The sequence below is a fragment of the Mastigoproctus giganteus genome, chromosome 2 (assembly GCF_048544385.1).
Source record: "Mastigoproctus giganteus isolate SK-2022 chromosome 2, ASM4854438v1, whole genome shotgun sequence".
Classification (NCBI taxonomy): Eukaryota; Metazoa; Arthropoda; class Arachnida; order Uropygi; family Thelyphonidae; genus Mastigoproctus; species Mastigoproctus giganteus.
In genome coordinates, this window is record NC_143576.1 from 120,961,203 (window position 1) to 120,975,065 (window position 13,863).

The 13,863-nt window shown below is 36.7% G+C and overlaps 1 protein-coding gene across 1 annotated transcript in view; it reads left to right on the forward strand.

The window, feature by feature from the left end:
• Positions 1–13,863, forward strand: part of LOC150089531 (selenoprotein F) — a 50,807-nt gene that overhangs the window by 21,622 nt on the left and 15,322 nt on the right. Inside the window, exon 3 of the mRNA XM_090368653.1 lies at positions 7,907–8,077. Coding sequence (XP_090224779.1) covers positions 7,907–8,077 — 171 coding nt within the window. The remainder of the gene's footprint in view (positions 1–7,906; positions 8,078–13,863) is intronic.

Genomic DNA, 13,863 nt, shown 5'->3' on the forward strand with positions numbered 1-13,863 from the left:
TCCCCCATTTTAAGACATTCTGATTTGCTAGCCCACTATTTCTTTGTACAATTGGTTGTTGTACTCATTTGAGTCATTAGGCTTATGACGCACTCCTACCCTTATTTTTGTTTTCCCATTATGTCACACCAAACTGACATATCATTGCACTGTCCATCTATGTTAACTGGATGGACTTCCTTTGATTTGCTGTTTTTCTTAATTAACAGCATAACCCCTCCTCCCTTCCTATCCTGTCTATCCATTCTGTACAGATTGTACTTTTCAAATTCCGATTCTTCATTCCTAATATCTGTGTGACACTGTCTCTGATATCCCAATAATAACTGCCTTTGATGTCTTGACCAACACTTCAAATTTATTTACTATACTTCTAGCATTGGTGTACGTGCAAGTATACATGCACTTAATGTTATTCTTAGTTACCCTAACACATTGCATGTATTTATTTGTTTCAAGATGACTGCCATCAGTCCCTGAAACTCCTAGCACCCCTTTACTCCAGGCTGCTGCTCATTTTAATAGAAGTAGTGCAAGAATCACCTTTGCCTGCAGCTACTTTTAACCTTTTATTCTATGAATCCTCCCAAGCTAGAAGTTTGCCAACCCATCAACGCTGTCTCGATAGCATCAGCAAACACTCTTGCACCCTTTCTATTTAAGTGTATCCTATCCCTGTAGAAGCAGTCTCTCCTGTTAACAAGCACAGACCACACTGAAAAAATTTCTACATCATGAGCCTTGCAAAATCCTTCCAGGGCCAAATTGATTGACAAGAGTCATCATATACTCCGGGCCCGGGCAAACTACGGTCCGCGGGCCGCACAGTTTTTGTATGGCCCGCAAGCTTTAATTGTGTTTTCTAAAAAAGTTTACTTATTTTATGCCTTTTGCGACGCCTTTTTGGAAAATAAATTTGTATATATAATACATTATAGAATTTGTCGACTTGTAAATTGTTTTATCATCTCTGTATTGTTCAAATTGAGATAGAATTTGAAATTGTGCGCAAACCGGAGAGAGCCAACGGCCGCTTTTATAACGGTATAATTTGCGATTATAAACTAACCGCGCGAAACTACGGTAACAGACAACCAGTGATGATGACAACGGCTTCCGTGCCTCGGTAGCCAGGTGGGAAGGAGCAGCAGTGCGTAGCACACCCTTCTTGATTAGACCGGGGTTCGAGCCCATCCCCACCAAATACGGAGGATGCGGAAAGGTCAGGGAATGACCACCGCATATCCCGGAGCAATATGGCCTTAGTTCCTAATGCTCCTAAAAACCAAATAACAAACGACAACGGCTTTGCTGCGGTGGCGGAGTAATAGGATAGGACTGCTGACCGGCCGCAGTTCCAATCTGTTTTCTCTGATGGTCATCCCGCAGTTAGTCTTTTTGCGTTATCTTCGGTTATCATCTTGGTGCCAGTAGCGATAAAAATAATATTTACGCCCTTTTAAAAATGAATAAAAAATGAAAAATTCAACAAGAGCATCGTGTCTTCAATGAAGAGTGGAACACAAAATATTTTTTTGCTAACATAAATAACGAGACTGTTTGTCTCATCTGCCGGGATAGTGTCTCAGTTTAAAGAGTACAATATTAAAAGACATTTCACTACTAAACATTCCGAATATGGTGCCAATTTAACTTCGGAAGCGAGAAAGAAACTGCTGATGGATTGATTCAAAATTTATCTAGACAACAAAATGTGTTTACGCGGCTAACTAAGGAACAGGAAGCTACTGTAGAGGCAAGTTTTGTTATTTCTCATAATTGCAAAAAGCAACGAGCCTTTTTATGATGGAGACTATATTAAAGAATGTATGACTGAAGCTTGTGGAATTATATGTCCTGACATTAAACACAAATTTGAGAATATAAGTTTATCTCGGCGAACCGTAGTAAGAAGAATTGAATGTATCGATACAAATTTGAATGAGCAATTATTATCAGTATTAGAATCCATAACATGGTACTCAATAGCTCTTGACGAAAGTAACTACTAAAAGAATACTGCGCAGTTAATTTTGAAATTATTGAAGAGCTTCTTTCAATGGAATCTCTTAAAGACCAAACAACGGGAGCCGATTTATTTGAAAAAGTTGAGAAATGCTTAACAAGATATAATTTACAATGGAACAAAATGGTAAGCGTAACAACTGGCGGAGCACCAAGTTGGAGTGTTAAAGAAAATTCAGGATAAAATTTGTGAAAATTATCCTGATTATAATTTAATTACAATTCATTGTATTATACATCAACAAGTATTATGTAAAAATGTGTTAAAAGTTGAATGTGTCACATGTGCCTTCTGTATATAATAAAGAGTTCTTCTTCATCTTGTATTATTAAACTAGTAAATTTAATACGATCGAGGGGGGCCTGAAACACAGACAATTCGTTAATTTTCTTCAAGATATTGAATCAGAGTACACAGATATTCCTTAAAAAAAAGGTAAAGTGCAGCCATTATCAACCCACAGCGGGATGGAAGCTCAACGATTCATGCTGAGGGAAATTAGCATTAGTAGAGGCATTTGATGCAAGAAAGCAAGTTATGCAGCATCAGCCAAAAAAATTAAAGTAAAATAAATAAATAAAAAATAACCACTTCCACTTCACCCCTCCGTTCGTTCGAAATACCTGTCCAGCCGAGCCTTAAACTTATTTAGGCCATCAACTTCCACGACAAGGGATGGAAGTCTGTTCCACCTACCAACCACCCGCTGGCTAAAGGCAAATTTCCGCACATCTATCCTACATCTGTCTTTCCTCAATTTGAATTTATGCCCTCTCAGGTGATTATTCTGAGCAAGAGGAAGAATCCCATCAGCATTGAGCATGCTCAAACCATTCAAGGCTTTGTACACCTCTATCAGATCACCTCGCTGGTGCCTAGTCTCCAGACATTGTAATTCGCAAAACTTAAGCCTTTCTTTGTAAGAGCACCCCTTTGTTCCATTCACTAATCTTGTTGCCCTTCTCTGTACTCGTTCCAGCAGCTCTACATCCTTCTTGAAATGAGGTCTCCAGGCCTGTATACAGTACTCTAGGGTGGCCTGACCATTGCCTTATACAAGGGAATAATCACCTCCTTATCCCTGCTAGAAAAATTCCTATATATCATTGACAATACACCATGAGCTACTCTTGCAGCCCATCTGCACTGCTCAGAGAACTTCATATCTGCCTGCACAACCACCCCCAGGTTCCTTTCATTCTCTACCACTGTCAGTGTAGTACCTCAGAGTTGATACGTTGCTCTGGGGTTGCTGTTTCCCATATGTAGTACTTTACATTTGTCAATGTTAAACTTCATTTGCCACCTCTCCGCCCATCTGCTCAACCTTTCCAGATCCTGTTGCAGGAGCATAGTGTCAGTAGTGTCCTTGACAACCCTGCCAACCTTCGTATCGTCTGCAAACTTGGACATTAAGCTTGATATACCATCATCAATATCATTTATAAATACAGAAAACAATAAAGGACCCAATACTGAACCCCGAGGGACTCCACTAATAACATTAGTCCACGATGAGCAGTGTCCATTCATTACCACTCTCTGTTTTCTCCCCCTCAACAACCCCTTTATCCATAGCAGCAATTTGCCTCCAATCCCACACTGCTCCAATTTGTGCCGCAGTTTTCCATGTGCAACAGTATCAAAAGCCTTTCTAAGATCCAAGTATATAATATCAAAGTTATTCCCTGCATCCAGTTCTTTTGTGACTGCATCATAGTATCCAATCAAATTGGTCAGGCAAGACTTCCCCTTAACAAAACCATGCTGTGTCTGAGCTATAACTGAAGTCTTGTCTACATGATCCTGCAGTGCTTCTTTAACCAGTGCCTCCATTAATTTTCTGGGAACAGAAGTGAAACTCACAAGTCTATAATTACTTGTGTCAGCCTTTGATCCTCCTTTGTGAATTGGGGTCACATTTGCACATCTCCAGTCCATGGGTACTTCCCCTGAATCCAAGGAAGCTCTCATAATTATGGCTAAGGGTTTGCTTACTTCCATTGCTGCCTCCTTTAATATAACTGGATAGATTCCATCCACCCCAGGTGCCTTTCTTGTGTTTATCTTCAACAATTTCTCCTCCACTTTACTCTCAGTTATTACAAGATTCTCTAGCTTACTGCCAGAGTTGAATACACCTCTGGCATTCCCCTCGCTGAATAACTCCTCATTTGTGAATGTCGATGTAAAATATTCATTTAGTTTGTTAGCTAGCTACCTGAGCAGGATCATCAACAGTTGACCCATCGATATTAAGTGGACCAATCTGATTCATCCCCTTCCTTCTAGAGTTTACATAAGTAAAGAACTCTTTGCTGTTTTTCTTCGCATCCTTTGCCAAGGATTTCTCGTAATCTGCCTTCGCCTGCCTAACCTCCTTTGTAACTTGGTTACAGATCAACTTGTATCTATCATAGGCTTCTGTGTCACTTGTTAATTTGTATGTATCCCATGCATTTTTCTTCTCTGCCATATGCCTCATTAGTTCATCTGACATCCATTTAGGCCTGAACCTTGAACAATATTTCTTAGTTGGTATGTAAAGCCTAGTAGCTTCCAAGAAAAGTTCTTTGAATGCTTCCCATTTTGAATTTGCTGTTGGTAACATCATCAGTTGATCCCACTGTATAGAATTTAAATACTGTCTTAGTCCACCGTAGTCGCCTTTACGAAAGCAATACCCCTTCCCTTTACCCCTAATGGTAGTTACCTCTTTGAGTAAATCCCACTTGAGAACACTGTTATCACTGCCACCTAGTGGTTCATTTATCTGCAGATTCTTAATGCACGAAGAATCACTACTGATAATCAAATCAAGAGTATTACTACCTGTAGTTGCCTCCCGAACATGCTGATGTAGAAAACAATCATCCAATAAATCCACAAAAGCCTTGCTAGTGTGTGAGTGACCAGCCCCCAAATTCCAGTCAATATCTGGGAAATTAAAATCTCCCATAATAAGACTCTCTGATTTACTGGCCCACTCTATTTCTCTGTACAGTTTCTTATTATACTCATCAGAGTCATTAGGCCTATAGCACACTCCTACTCTCAATTTTGATCTCCCAATGCTTATGTCACACCAAAATGACTCGACACTGCACTGTCCAGCGATGTCGACTGGCTTCACTTCCTTGGATTTTATGTGTTTCTTAACTAATAGCATAACCCCTCCTCCCTTCCTATCCTGTCTATCCTTTCTGTAGACATTGTACTCCCCAAATTCCAGTTCTGCATTCCTTATATCTGTGTGACACGACGTCTCTGAAATCCCAAAAATATCTGCCTTTGATGTTTTGAGCAATACCTCAAATTCATCAAATTTATTTACTAGACTCCTAGCATTGGTGTACACGCAAGTATACATGCACCTGCTCTTCCTCTTAGCCACCCTAACACAACCCATGTGTTTACTTGTACCCCAATGATTCCCAGCAGTCTCCGAAATATCCTGCATCTTATTTTCCAGGCTGCTGCTCATTCCAATAGAAGCAGTGCAAGAATCACTTTCTCCTCTGCCAGTGGCTACTGTTAATCTATTAGTCCTTGTATCCCCCCAATCTAGCAGTTTTCCGACCCTCCTAACACTGCCTCGATAGCATCAGCAAACATTCTTGCACCCTTTCTATTTAAGTGTATCCCATTCCTGTAGAAGCAGTGTCTCCTGTTAACAAATGGACCATAATCTGCCACGCTGGTCCAGTGCGGGTTGGCAGATCGACCGTATTCAGCAGTCAGGGGCTTGAACCCCGGTCTACTCAAAGAGCGCGTGCTCCTGATCACTCGACTACGGAGGCCGTTTATCATAGCCAAATTGATGGATTAGCTTAGGAAAAGTTCTTCGGCGCGTATGGGATCTTAAAGATGACATCGTTCTATTTTTAAAACTTAAAAATATTATGGACTTTCCCGAATTAACTGATAATAACTGGATTTGTGATTTTGCGTTTACCCTGGACATCGTGACACACTTAAATACTTTCAACACCGTGTTACAAGGGAAAAATTTATACACCCATGATATGGTAAAAAAGTTTGAATGAATTTCAATTAAAACTCCAGTTGTTCCTTCGACAATTATTGATTAACAAGGTAGACCACTTTCCAACCACGAAGTTGCTGAAGATTCCAGAAAATAAATTTGAAAAATATTGTGAAATTATCATCGCTTTGAATGACAACTTTTCACGAAGATTTGGCTACTTCCGAAAAATTGAGACAAGTTTGGCAATAGTGCGCGACCCATTTTCAATAGAAATTGATAGTGCACAGAGTGAACTACAGCTTCAGATTATAGATCTGCAGTGTGATACCGATTTAAGGGAATTGCGCCGTCGTGAGGAAATCTGTAAATTTTACAATACTCTTAATTCGAACAAATCCGACAAACTTAAAATGTTGGTTATTTATGGATCAACCTACATATGTGAACAAACATTTTCCATCATGAATCTAAATAAAAATTCTTTACGATCAAGCATCACCGATGAACATTTACAAGCAGTTTTAAGAATCTCAACTACAAAATTAACACCTGAAATTAAAAAAAAAAAAAAAAAAAAGATGTAAAACAGTTCCATTCATCTCATTAAATCCCTGGTTCTTAGAGAATAATTTTTTTATGTTATATTTCTTCTTCATGATAACAAATAATATATATCTAAAAATAGTATTTTACGTGTGGCCCGCCTTCTTTTTGAATTCCTATTGTGGCCCTTCAGCCCAAAAGTTTGCCCAGGCCTGATATACTCCCTCCTATTGTGTCTGGTCAGAATTGCAGGTACTTTCAAATTTAATCCTAACTCACGACTTTTTTCAACATTGACCTGGACTTGTTAAGTAAATCTGCAGATCTCCAACTCTTAATGTCATTGGTGCCAACCCATACAACAATATCACCCTTTGTGCCCTTAAAAGATGATATCTATCTGCTCTACAACATCAGTTTTGCCCCTGGGAGACATACTTTGGTCCTATTCCACTATCCTTTTTACACAATATATTACCCATGTCCCTGACAATAGTCACCAACAATAACTAACATCTGTGGGACCAGGAAGAGCTAATTTGAAATGTAAGGAAATAATGACAAATGTGTGTGTGTGTTTTTATCAGCTTAGGTGCTTTTTCGTCACCTTCTGTATATGGTCATTGAATACCTTTTGGCCTTTTAAGCCAAATAACAAAATTTTTAGGATAGCTTCATTATTATCTAAAATGCACCTGCAATAGCAGCTCAGCGAAAATTGTACTTGTTAATTTAAAATGTTTAAATTTTTTCAATTAAAACTTGGTGAAATCATATGTTTCAAAGAAAAGTTCTGGACATTATATTTTCCACAACTTTTTTTCAAAGCATTCTTATTGACAAAAGTAGACATGAAATCTGTTGAAGATTTTATCCAAAAAATTTGCCGTAATTCATGAAATTGCTTTGGTAATTTTGTGACAAAGACTAATTTATTTTCTCTATTTGTTAATGAAATGTGAATGTTTTTTTTTTTGTGATGTACAATGTCACCATACGTCCCAGAAATTTGAATGCACTATCTATATAAATTTTTTTTTCCCAAAGCTCTTCAGTTCTAAAATTTTCTCTCTATTTTGTTAATGAAATGTGATTTCCCCCACCCCAACTTCACCATATGTCCTAAAACCAAAACTCAAAAATTGAGTTTCAGTGAAAGAAAGCCAAAAAGCTCTGAGTGATTTGTAGATTTAGAAGATCTATTGAGGGAACAGATAAATTTGACAGAATGAACTTCTTTAATTAATAAAATTAGCATATTTATTTAATTGCTATCAATTAAGATAGTTTACATTTTATATATATATATATATAGGTCAGAATAAAAGAGGGTCTTTTTGTACTTTCAGATTACACTAGTGAAATGTGAATTATCTACTGAGGAATGCTTACACCTTGGATTACGAAAGGCAGACTTACTTTGTACGTGGTGTGATCAGTTATCACAGTTTGATCTTGAGATATTAAATGATAGCTGTTTACAGTGTTGTCAAGCAAGTGCTGCACGAGAACCAATCAAGGTAAGTTTTTATAAATTATTCTGTCCTCTTGTCAGTAAACAAGTACAGGATCTTTATGATTGAAGTGTCCTGGTTAGAGCTGTCTGGAGTGCCATCTAACAGTCAGATTGAAGTGAAAGTTGATATAGGTATAATTCACAAGTGAAAGAGAATGTAAGAAACAAAAATTCATATATCCTTTAAACCCCTGTTGTGGGTTTAAAAGACAGCTGAATTATTTTTTTCCTGACATTCTCTTTAAAAGACTGCACACTTAATGAATTTTATGTAAATGTTAGTAATGCAGCTGATGCTGCATTACTAACATTTATGTAAAATTCAGACATCATAAAAGGTTTTTTAATACCATATGTGTGCTGAATGATAAAGAAATTTGAGGAAACAGGGAACTTTGACTTATTGCATGGGCAGAAGGCTATAAAAGAAGCATATTTGGAGGAGGAGGTTGCAACTACTGAAATGGAATGTAGTGCAGCAACAGTTGCAAGGCAGCATTGGTGCTAGCTCTGTTGCATAGAAGTTGGGCTTGTATGAAAGATATTATCCATACAAAATTTGCACATCATAAGAGAGCTTAAATCAGGTGATGTAGAGAATAAAAAGATGTTCACCCTCATGTTCCTGTTGTGCATGAATGAATGCCAGGGCAAAATTTAATCTTTGGTATGCAATTGAACATCCTATCTGTGATTCACATCCAGAAATCAAGACGATTTTTCTGAATGTGAATCACAGCAAATTGGGTGGCCATGATGTTGGCATGGTGTGTTGTGATACGATCTGTACCCTTTCCTGAAAGGTAGTATCACTCGCCAAATGGTGAGTGATGCTACCAGCAGCAGCTCAGTGAAAATTGTACTTGTTAATTAATGTTTTCAATTTTTCTGAGCATTTTTACCTTAGAATCTGGTCAAATCATATGTTTCAAATAAAAGTTTTGGACATTAAATTTTCCACAACATTTTTTCAAAATGTTCTTATTGACAAGAGTCTAAAAAAATTGCCCCAATTCATGAAATTGCCTTGGTAATTTTGTGACAAAGACTGATTTATTTTCTCTCTATTTGTTAATGAAATGTGATTTATTTCATTTTATTTATTTATTTTTTCCCCATAAGAAGAATGTGGGGGGGAAAAAAAACACTATTCACATTTCATTAATAAATACAACATTTTATAAATGAAACAATTATAAGGATTGTTAATGTAAGCTTCTGTTAGTTCCTATATAATTACTGATTTTAAAATGTAGCGAAATATTTTTTTTTGCAATAATTTCTCATTAGTTCCTATTTAAAAGTAAAATATTTGACTGTGAAGGATTATTTTTTATATGCATTGCTTATTAATTTAATGTAATATATTCAGTGTTGCACTGAAATAAATATAAGTTCAAATGTCTAATTGATGAACTTATACTTTAGCATTAGTAGAGGTATATGATGCAAGAAAGCAAGCTTATGCAGCATCAGCCGGAAAAAAAAAAAAAAAAAAAACCCTTCCACTTCACCCCTCTGTTTGTTCGAAATACCTGTCCAGCTGACCCTTAAATTTATTTAGGCTATCAACTTCCACAACAAGGGATGGAAGTCTGTTCAACCAACCAACTACCCGCTGGCTAAAGGCAAATTTCCACACATCAATTCTACATCTGTCTTTCCTCAATTTGAATTTATGCCCTCTCAGCTGATTATTCTGAGCAAGAGGCAGTATCCTATCAACAGAGTTGATATGTTGCTCTGGGGTTGCTGTTTCCCATATGTAGTACTTTACATTTGTCAATGTTAAACTTCATTTGCCACCTCTCAGCCCATCTGCTCAACCTTTCCAGATCCTGTTGCAGCAGCATAGTGTCAGTAGCATCCTCAACAACCCTGCCAACCTTTGTATCGTCTGCAAACTTGGACATTAAGCTTGATATACCATCATCAATATTATTTATAAATACAGAAAACAATAATGGACCCAACACTGAACCCTGAGGGACTCCACTAATAACATTAGTCCACGATGAGCAGTGTCCATTAATTACCACTCTTTGTCTTCTGCCACTCAACCATCCCTTTATCCATAGCAACAATTTGCCACCAATGCCACACTGCTCCAATTTGTACAGCTGTCTTCCATGTGCAACAGTATCAAAAGCCTCTCTAAGATCCAAATATATAATATCAAAGTTATTCCCTGCATCTAATTATTTTGTGACTACATCATAGTATCCCATCAAATTGGTCAGGCAAGACCTTCCCTTAACAAAACCATGCTGTGTCTGAGCTATAGCTGAATTCTTGTCAAGATGATCCTGCAGTGCTTCCATTAATTTTCCTGGAACAGAAGTTAAACTCACAGGTCTATAATTACTTGTGTCAGCCTTTGATCCTCCTTTGTGAATTGGGGTTACATTTGCACATCTCCAGTCTGTGGGTACCTCCCGAGTCCAAGGAAGCTCTTATAATTATGGCTAACGGATTGCTTACTTCCTTTGCTGCATCCTTTAATATAACTGGATAGATCCCATCCACCCCAGGTGCCTTTCTTGTATTTATCTTCAACAATTTCTCCTCCACTTTACTCTCAATTATTACAAGATCATCTAGCTCACTGCCAGTGTTTACTTCATCTATGGCATTCCCCTTCCTCAATAACTCCTCATGTGTGAATGTAGATGCAAAATATTGATTTAGTTTAACTACCTGAGCAGGATTCATTCCCCTCACTTCTTGTTAATTACTTTGCATTATTTCAAAGACAGTAAAAATTAAATTGATATGGAACAAATCCACACACTGCTGACATTTAGATGTGTTCAATTCTGCTTTTCCTCCAGGCACTAAAATAGAATGTAGTAGTAGTGGCAGGTGTATGAGCTTATGCAGCATCAGCCAAAAAAAAAAAAAAAAAAAAAAATTCACACAACTATTCCCTTTAAATGTTTGACCAGTTCCTCCTTAAATTTATTTAACCTATCAACTTCCACGACAGATGGAAGTTTGTTCCAGCAATTAACTACCCTCTGGCTAAAGGCAAATTTCCTCACATCTATTCTACATCTGTTTTTCCTGAATTTTAATTTATGCCCCCTTAGGTTCATAATCTGAACAAGTGGAAGAATCCCATCAGAATTCAGTATGCTCAACCCATTCAAGGCCTTATACACCTCAATCAGATCACTGCGCAGGTGCCTAGTCTCCAGCCATTGCAATTTGCAGAACTTAAGCCTCTCTTGGTACGAGGATCCCTTCATTCCCCTCGCCATTCTCGTTGCCCTTCTGTACACGCTTAAGCAAATCCTACATTCTTCCTAAAACGAGGCCTCCAGACTTGTACGCAGTACTCAAGGCGTGGCCTGACCCATTGCCTTATACAGAGGGACAATCACCTCCTTTTCCCTGCTAGCAAAATTCCTATATATCATTGACAAAACCCCATGACCTGCCCTGGCAGCCTGTCTGCATTGCTCAGAAAACTTCATATCTGACTGCACAATTACTCCCAGGTCTTTTTCATTGTTAAAGCCCTAGAGTAAAATAACATGAAAGATATTATTGAATTAGTGTTTTTTTTTATTATAGTCAAAAGAAAAAAAAAAAGAATAAATGTAGTAATTTCATCTACATTTAATGTAGAACATGCAACTGATGAGAATTATACAATTTCTTGAATATTGGGCTGAATTATTTTTAAACATTTTTATTTTATCGTCAAACTAATTTCATCCTCTTATTTCTTTTAATATTTGCAAGTGTAGAGAATCTAAGTTCACACAAATGTTGTGGAAAATCATACTGAAATTCTAAGTACTCTTCCTCCTATGTTGTGGCATTCCTTCTTTGAATCTAAAAGAAATCAAATGAAATTTGACTGTTTCAATTTTAACATTGATCATTGTGAATGGCAGTTAATTCTACTTTTTTAAGACTTCACATTTCCAGGCAGTTTTAGTAAATGGATTTCTTATTCAGTCATAAGAATGTACAACTATATCTGCAAAATAATTAAGTTTTTCTTCCAGTGAAGGCACCCCCGTAGCCAGGTGGGAAGGAGCAGCAGTGCATAGCACACGCTTCTTGATTAGACCGGGGTTCGAGCCCGTCACCACCAAATATGGAGGATGTAGAAAGGTCAGGGAATGACCACTGCATATTCCTGGAGCAATATGGCCTTAGTTGCTAATACTCCTAAAAACCAAGTAACAACAACTTCCAGTGAAGCTAAGTGCTAAACTCTTTTGTTTCAGCAGTTCTTGGAGACATACCTATAATATTTTCATTTACTTTGATTTTCCAGTTTTTTCCCTTTTACTTTCAAAATCATAATTTAATCTGTAGAGATTAAAAGATTTTCTATTTTCCCTTGCCTACTGGAGTTTAACTTGTTTTAGTATATTGAAATATGTCACAAGTAAGCTAATTTTGAATACCAGCTATACTTTTTTTATTTTTAATGGCAAAAAAATCAAGCATTTCTTTTAATTCATAAATATGACTCAATCTATGTTGCCTTCTGTGTGAAGAATGATGAGATCCCATTTCTGTACAAAGTTGAGATAATCATGACTTTAGATTTATTTTTGGTATAATTACTACCGTATTTTAATTAGGTCACTTAATCCAAATTTCAGATTAGCAACCATTGTTTCAATTTAAGAGGAAATTGAGTCAATATTTTTATTTTCTATCTTAGCAAGTGTCACAAATCAGATTTTAAAGATCTGATTATTGATGGTGCACCATCTGTGCATATGCCTATGTTTCCCATGAGAGACCAACAGTTTGTAGTTCAAAAATATCTTTTGTTGTCATTCCTCGAAGTTCTTTGAAAAACAAATTGTTTTATGATTATTTTCAATAAATCTAGCAAATGCTAGCACTTGAGCTTTGCTTTCAATATCTATGGACTTCTCCTTGGAGAGCAATTATATTAGATTTCTTAATTTTAAGAGAAACACCTCTACTGTTAACTGATATATATCCATATATCCTTAATACATCTACTAATTGTATCAGACAAAGGTACATTCTTAATTTCTTGTTCTGGTAAAATCTGTTTTTACAGTTGATTCACATGCTGGTTGAATTAACATGTTTCCAACTGTAAATAGCTGTCCTCTGAGTTTTGTCAGCAACTTAACTTTTTTTGTGAAACTAATATTTTATTTCTTTTTTTTTCTTTTAACAAAATGATCTTTAAACATTTGTACTTTCATCTTTCCTGTTTGCAGGTGGCTGATGCTGTTGTATTCCTGATTTGTGATCTTCTATCATTATCGATCACTGTTCACGGTTTAAACATTTTTCCAGATATTGTGTATTCTAAATTTGTCCTTGGCGATTGGAAAAGCAGTATATGTAAAAACTAAAAACAAAAGTATGTGAATCACATGAAATTTCTTAACAGACAGTAAGAAAGTTTCATTAAAGTAAGGGAATTATGGGATTTATATTGAATTTCTCTTAGAGTAGAATGCCAGTAACTGCACAACCAGTCATTCAAACTTGAAGAGTCAGGTGGGTGAAGTTGTCTCTCAATTCAGGCAACTTTCTCAGAACAGAAATTCAATTACATAGTTCTTGCTACTGATTCTTAAAATAAATGCATGCATTTATTTAACCATGTGGCATTGTAGGGTTCCATGGTATCTTGTCTGTGAAGCACTGCACTACATTACCAACAGCTACACACACATACAGTGGAATATATATAATGGAAACTTTTGTTAGGCCTTATAGGAAATTTATAATAGTACAAGTTGACAGTACCATGTTACACTACACAGTATTCTTCAC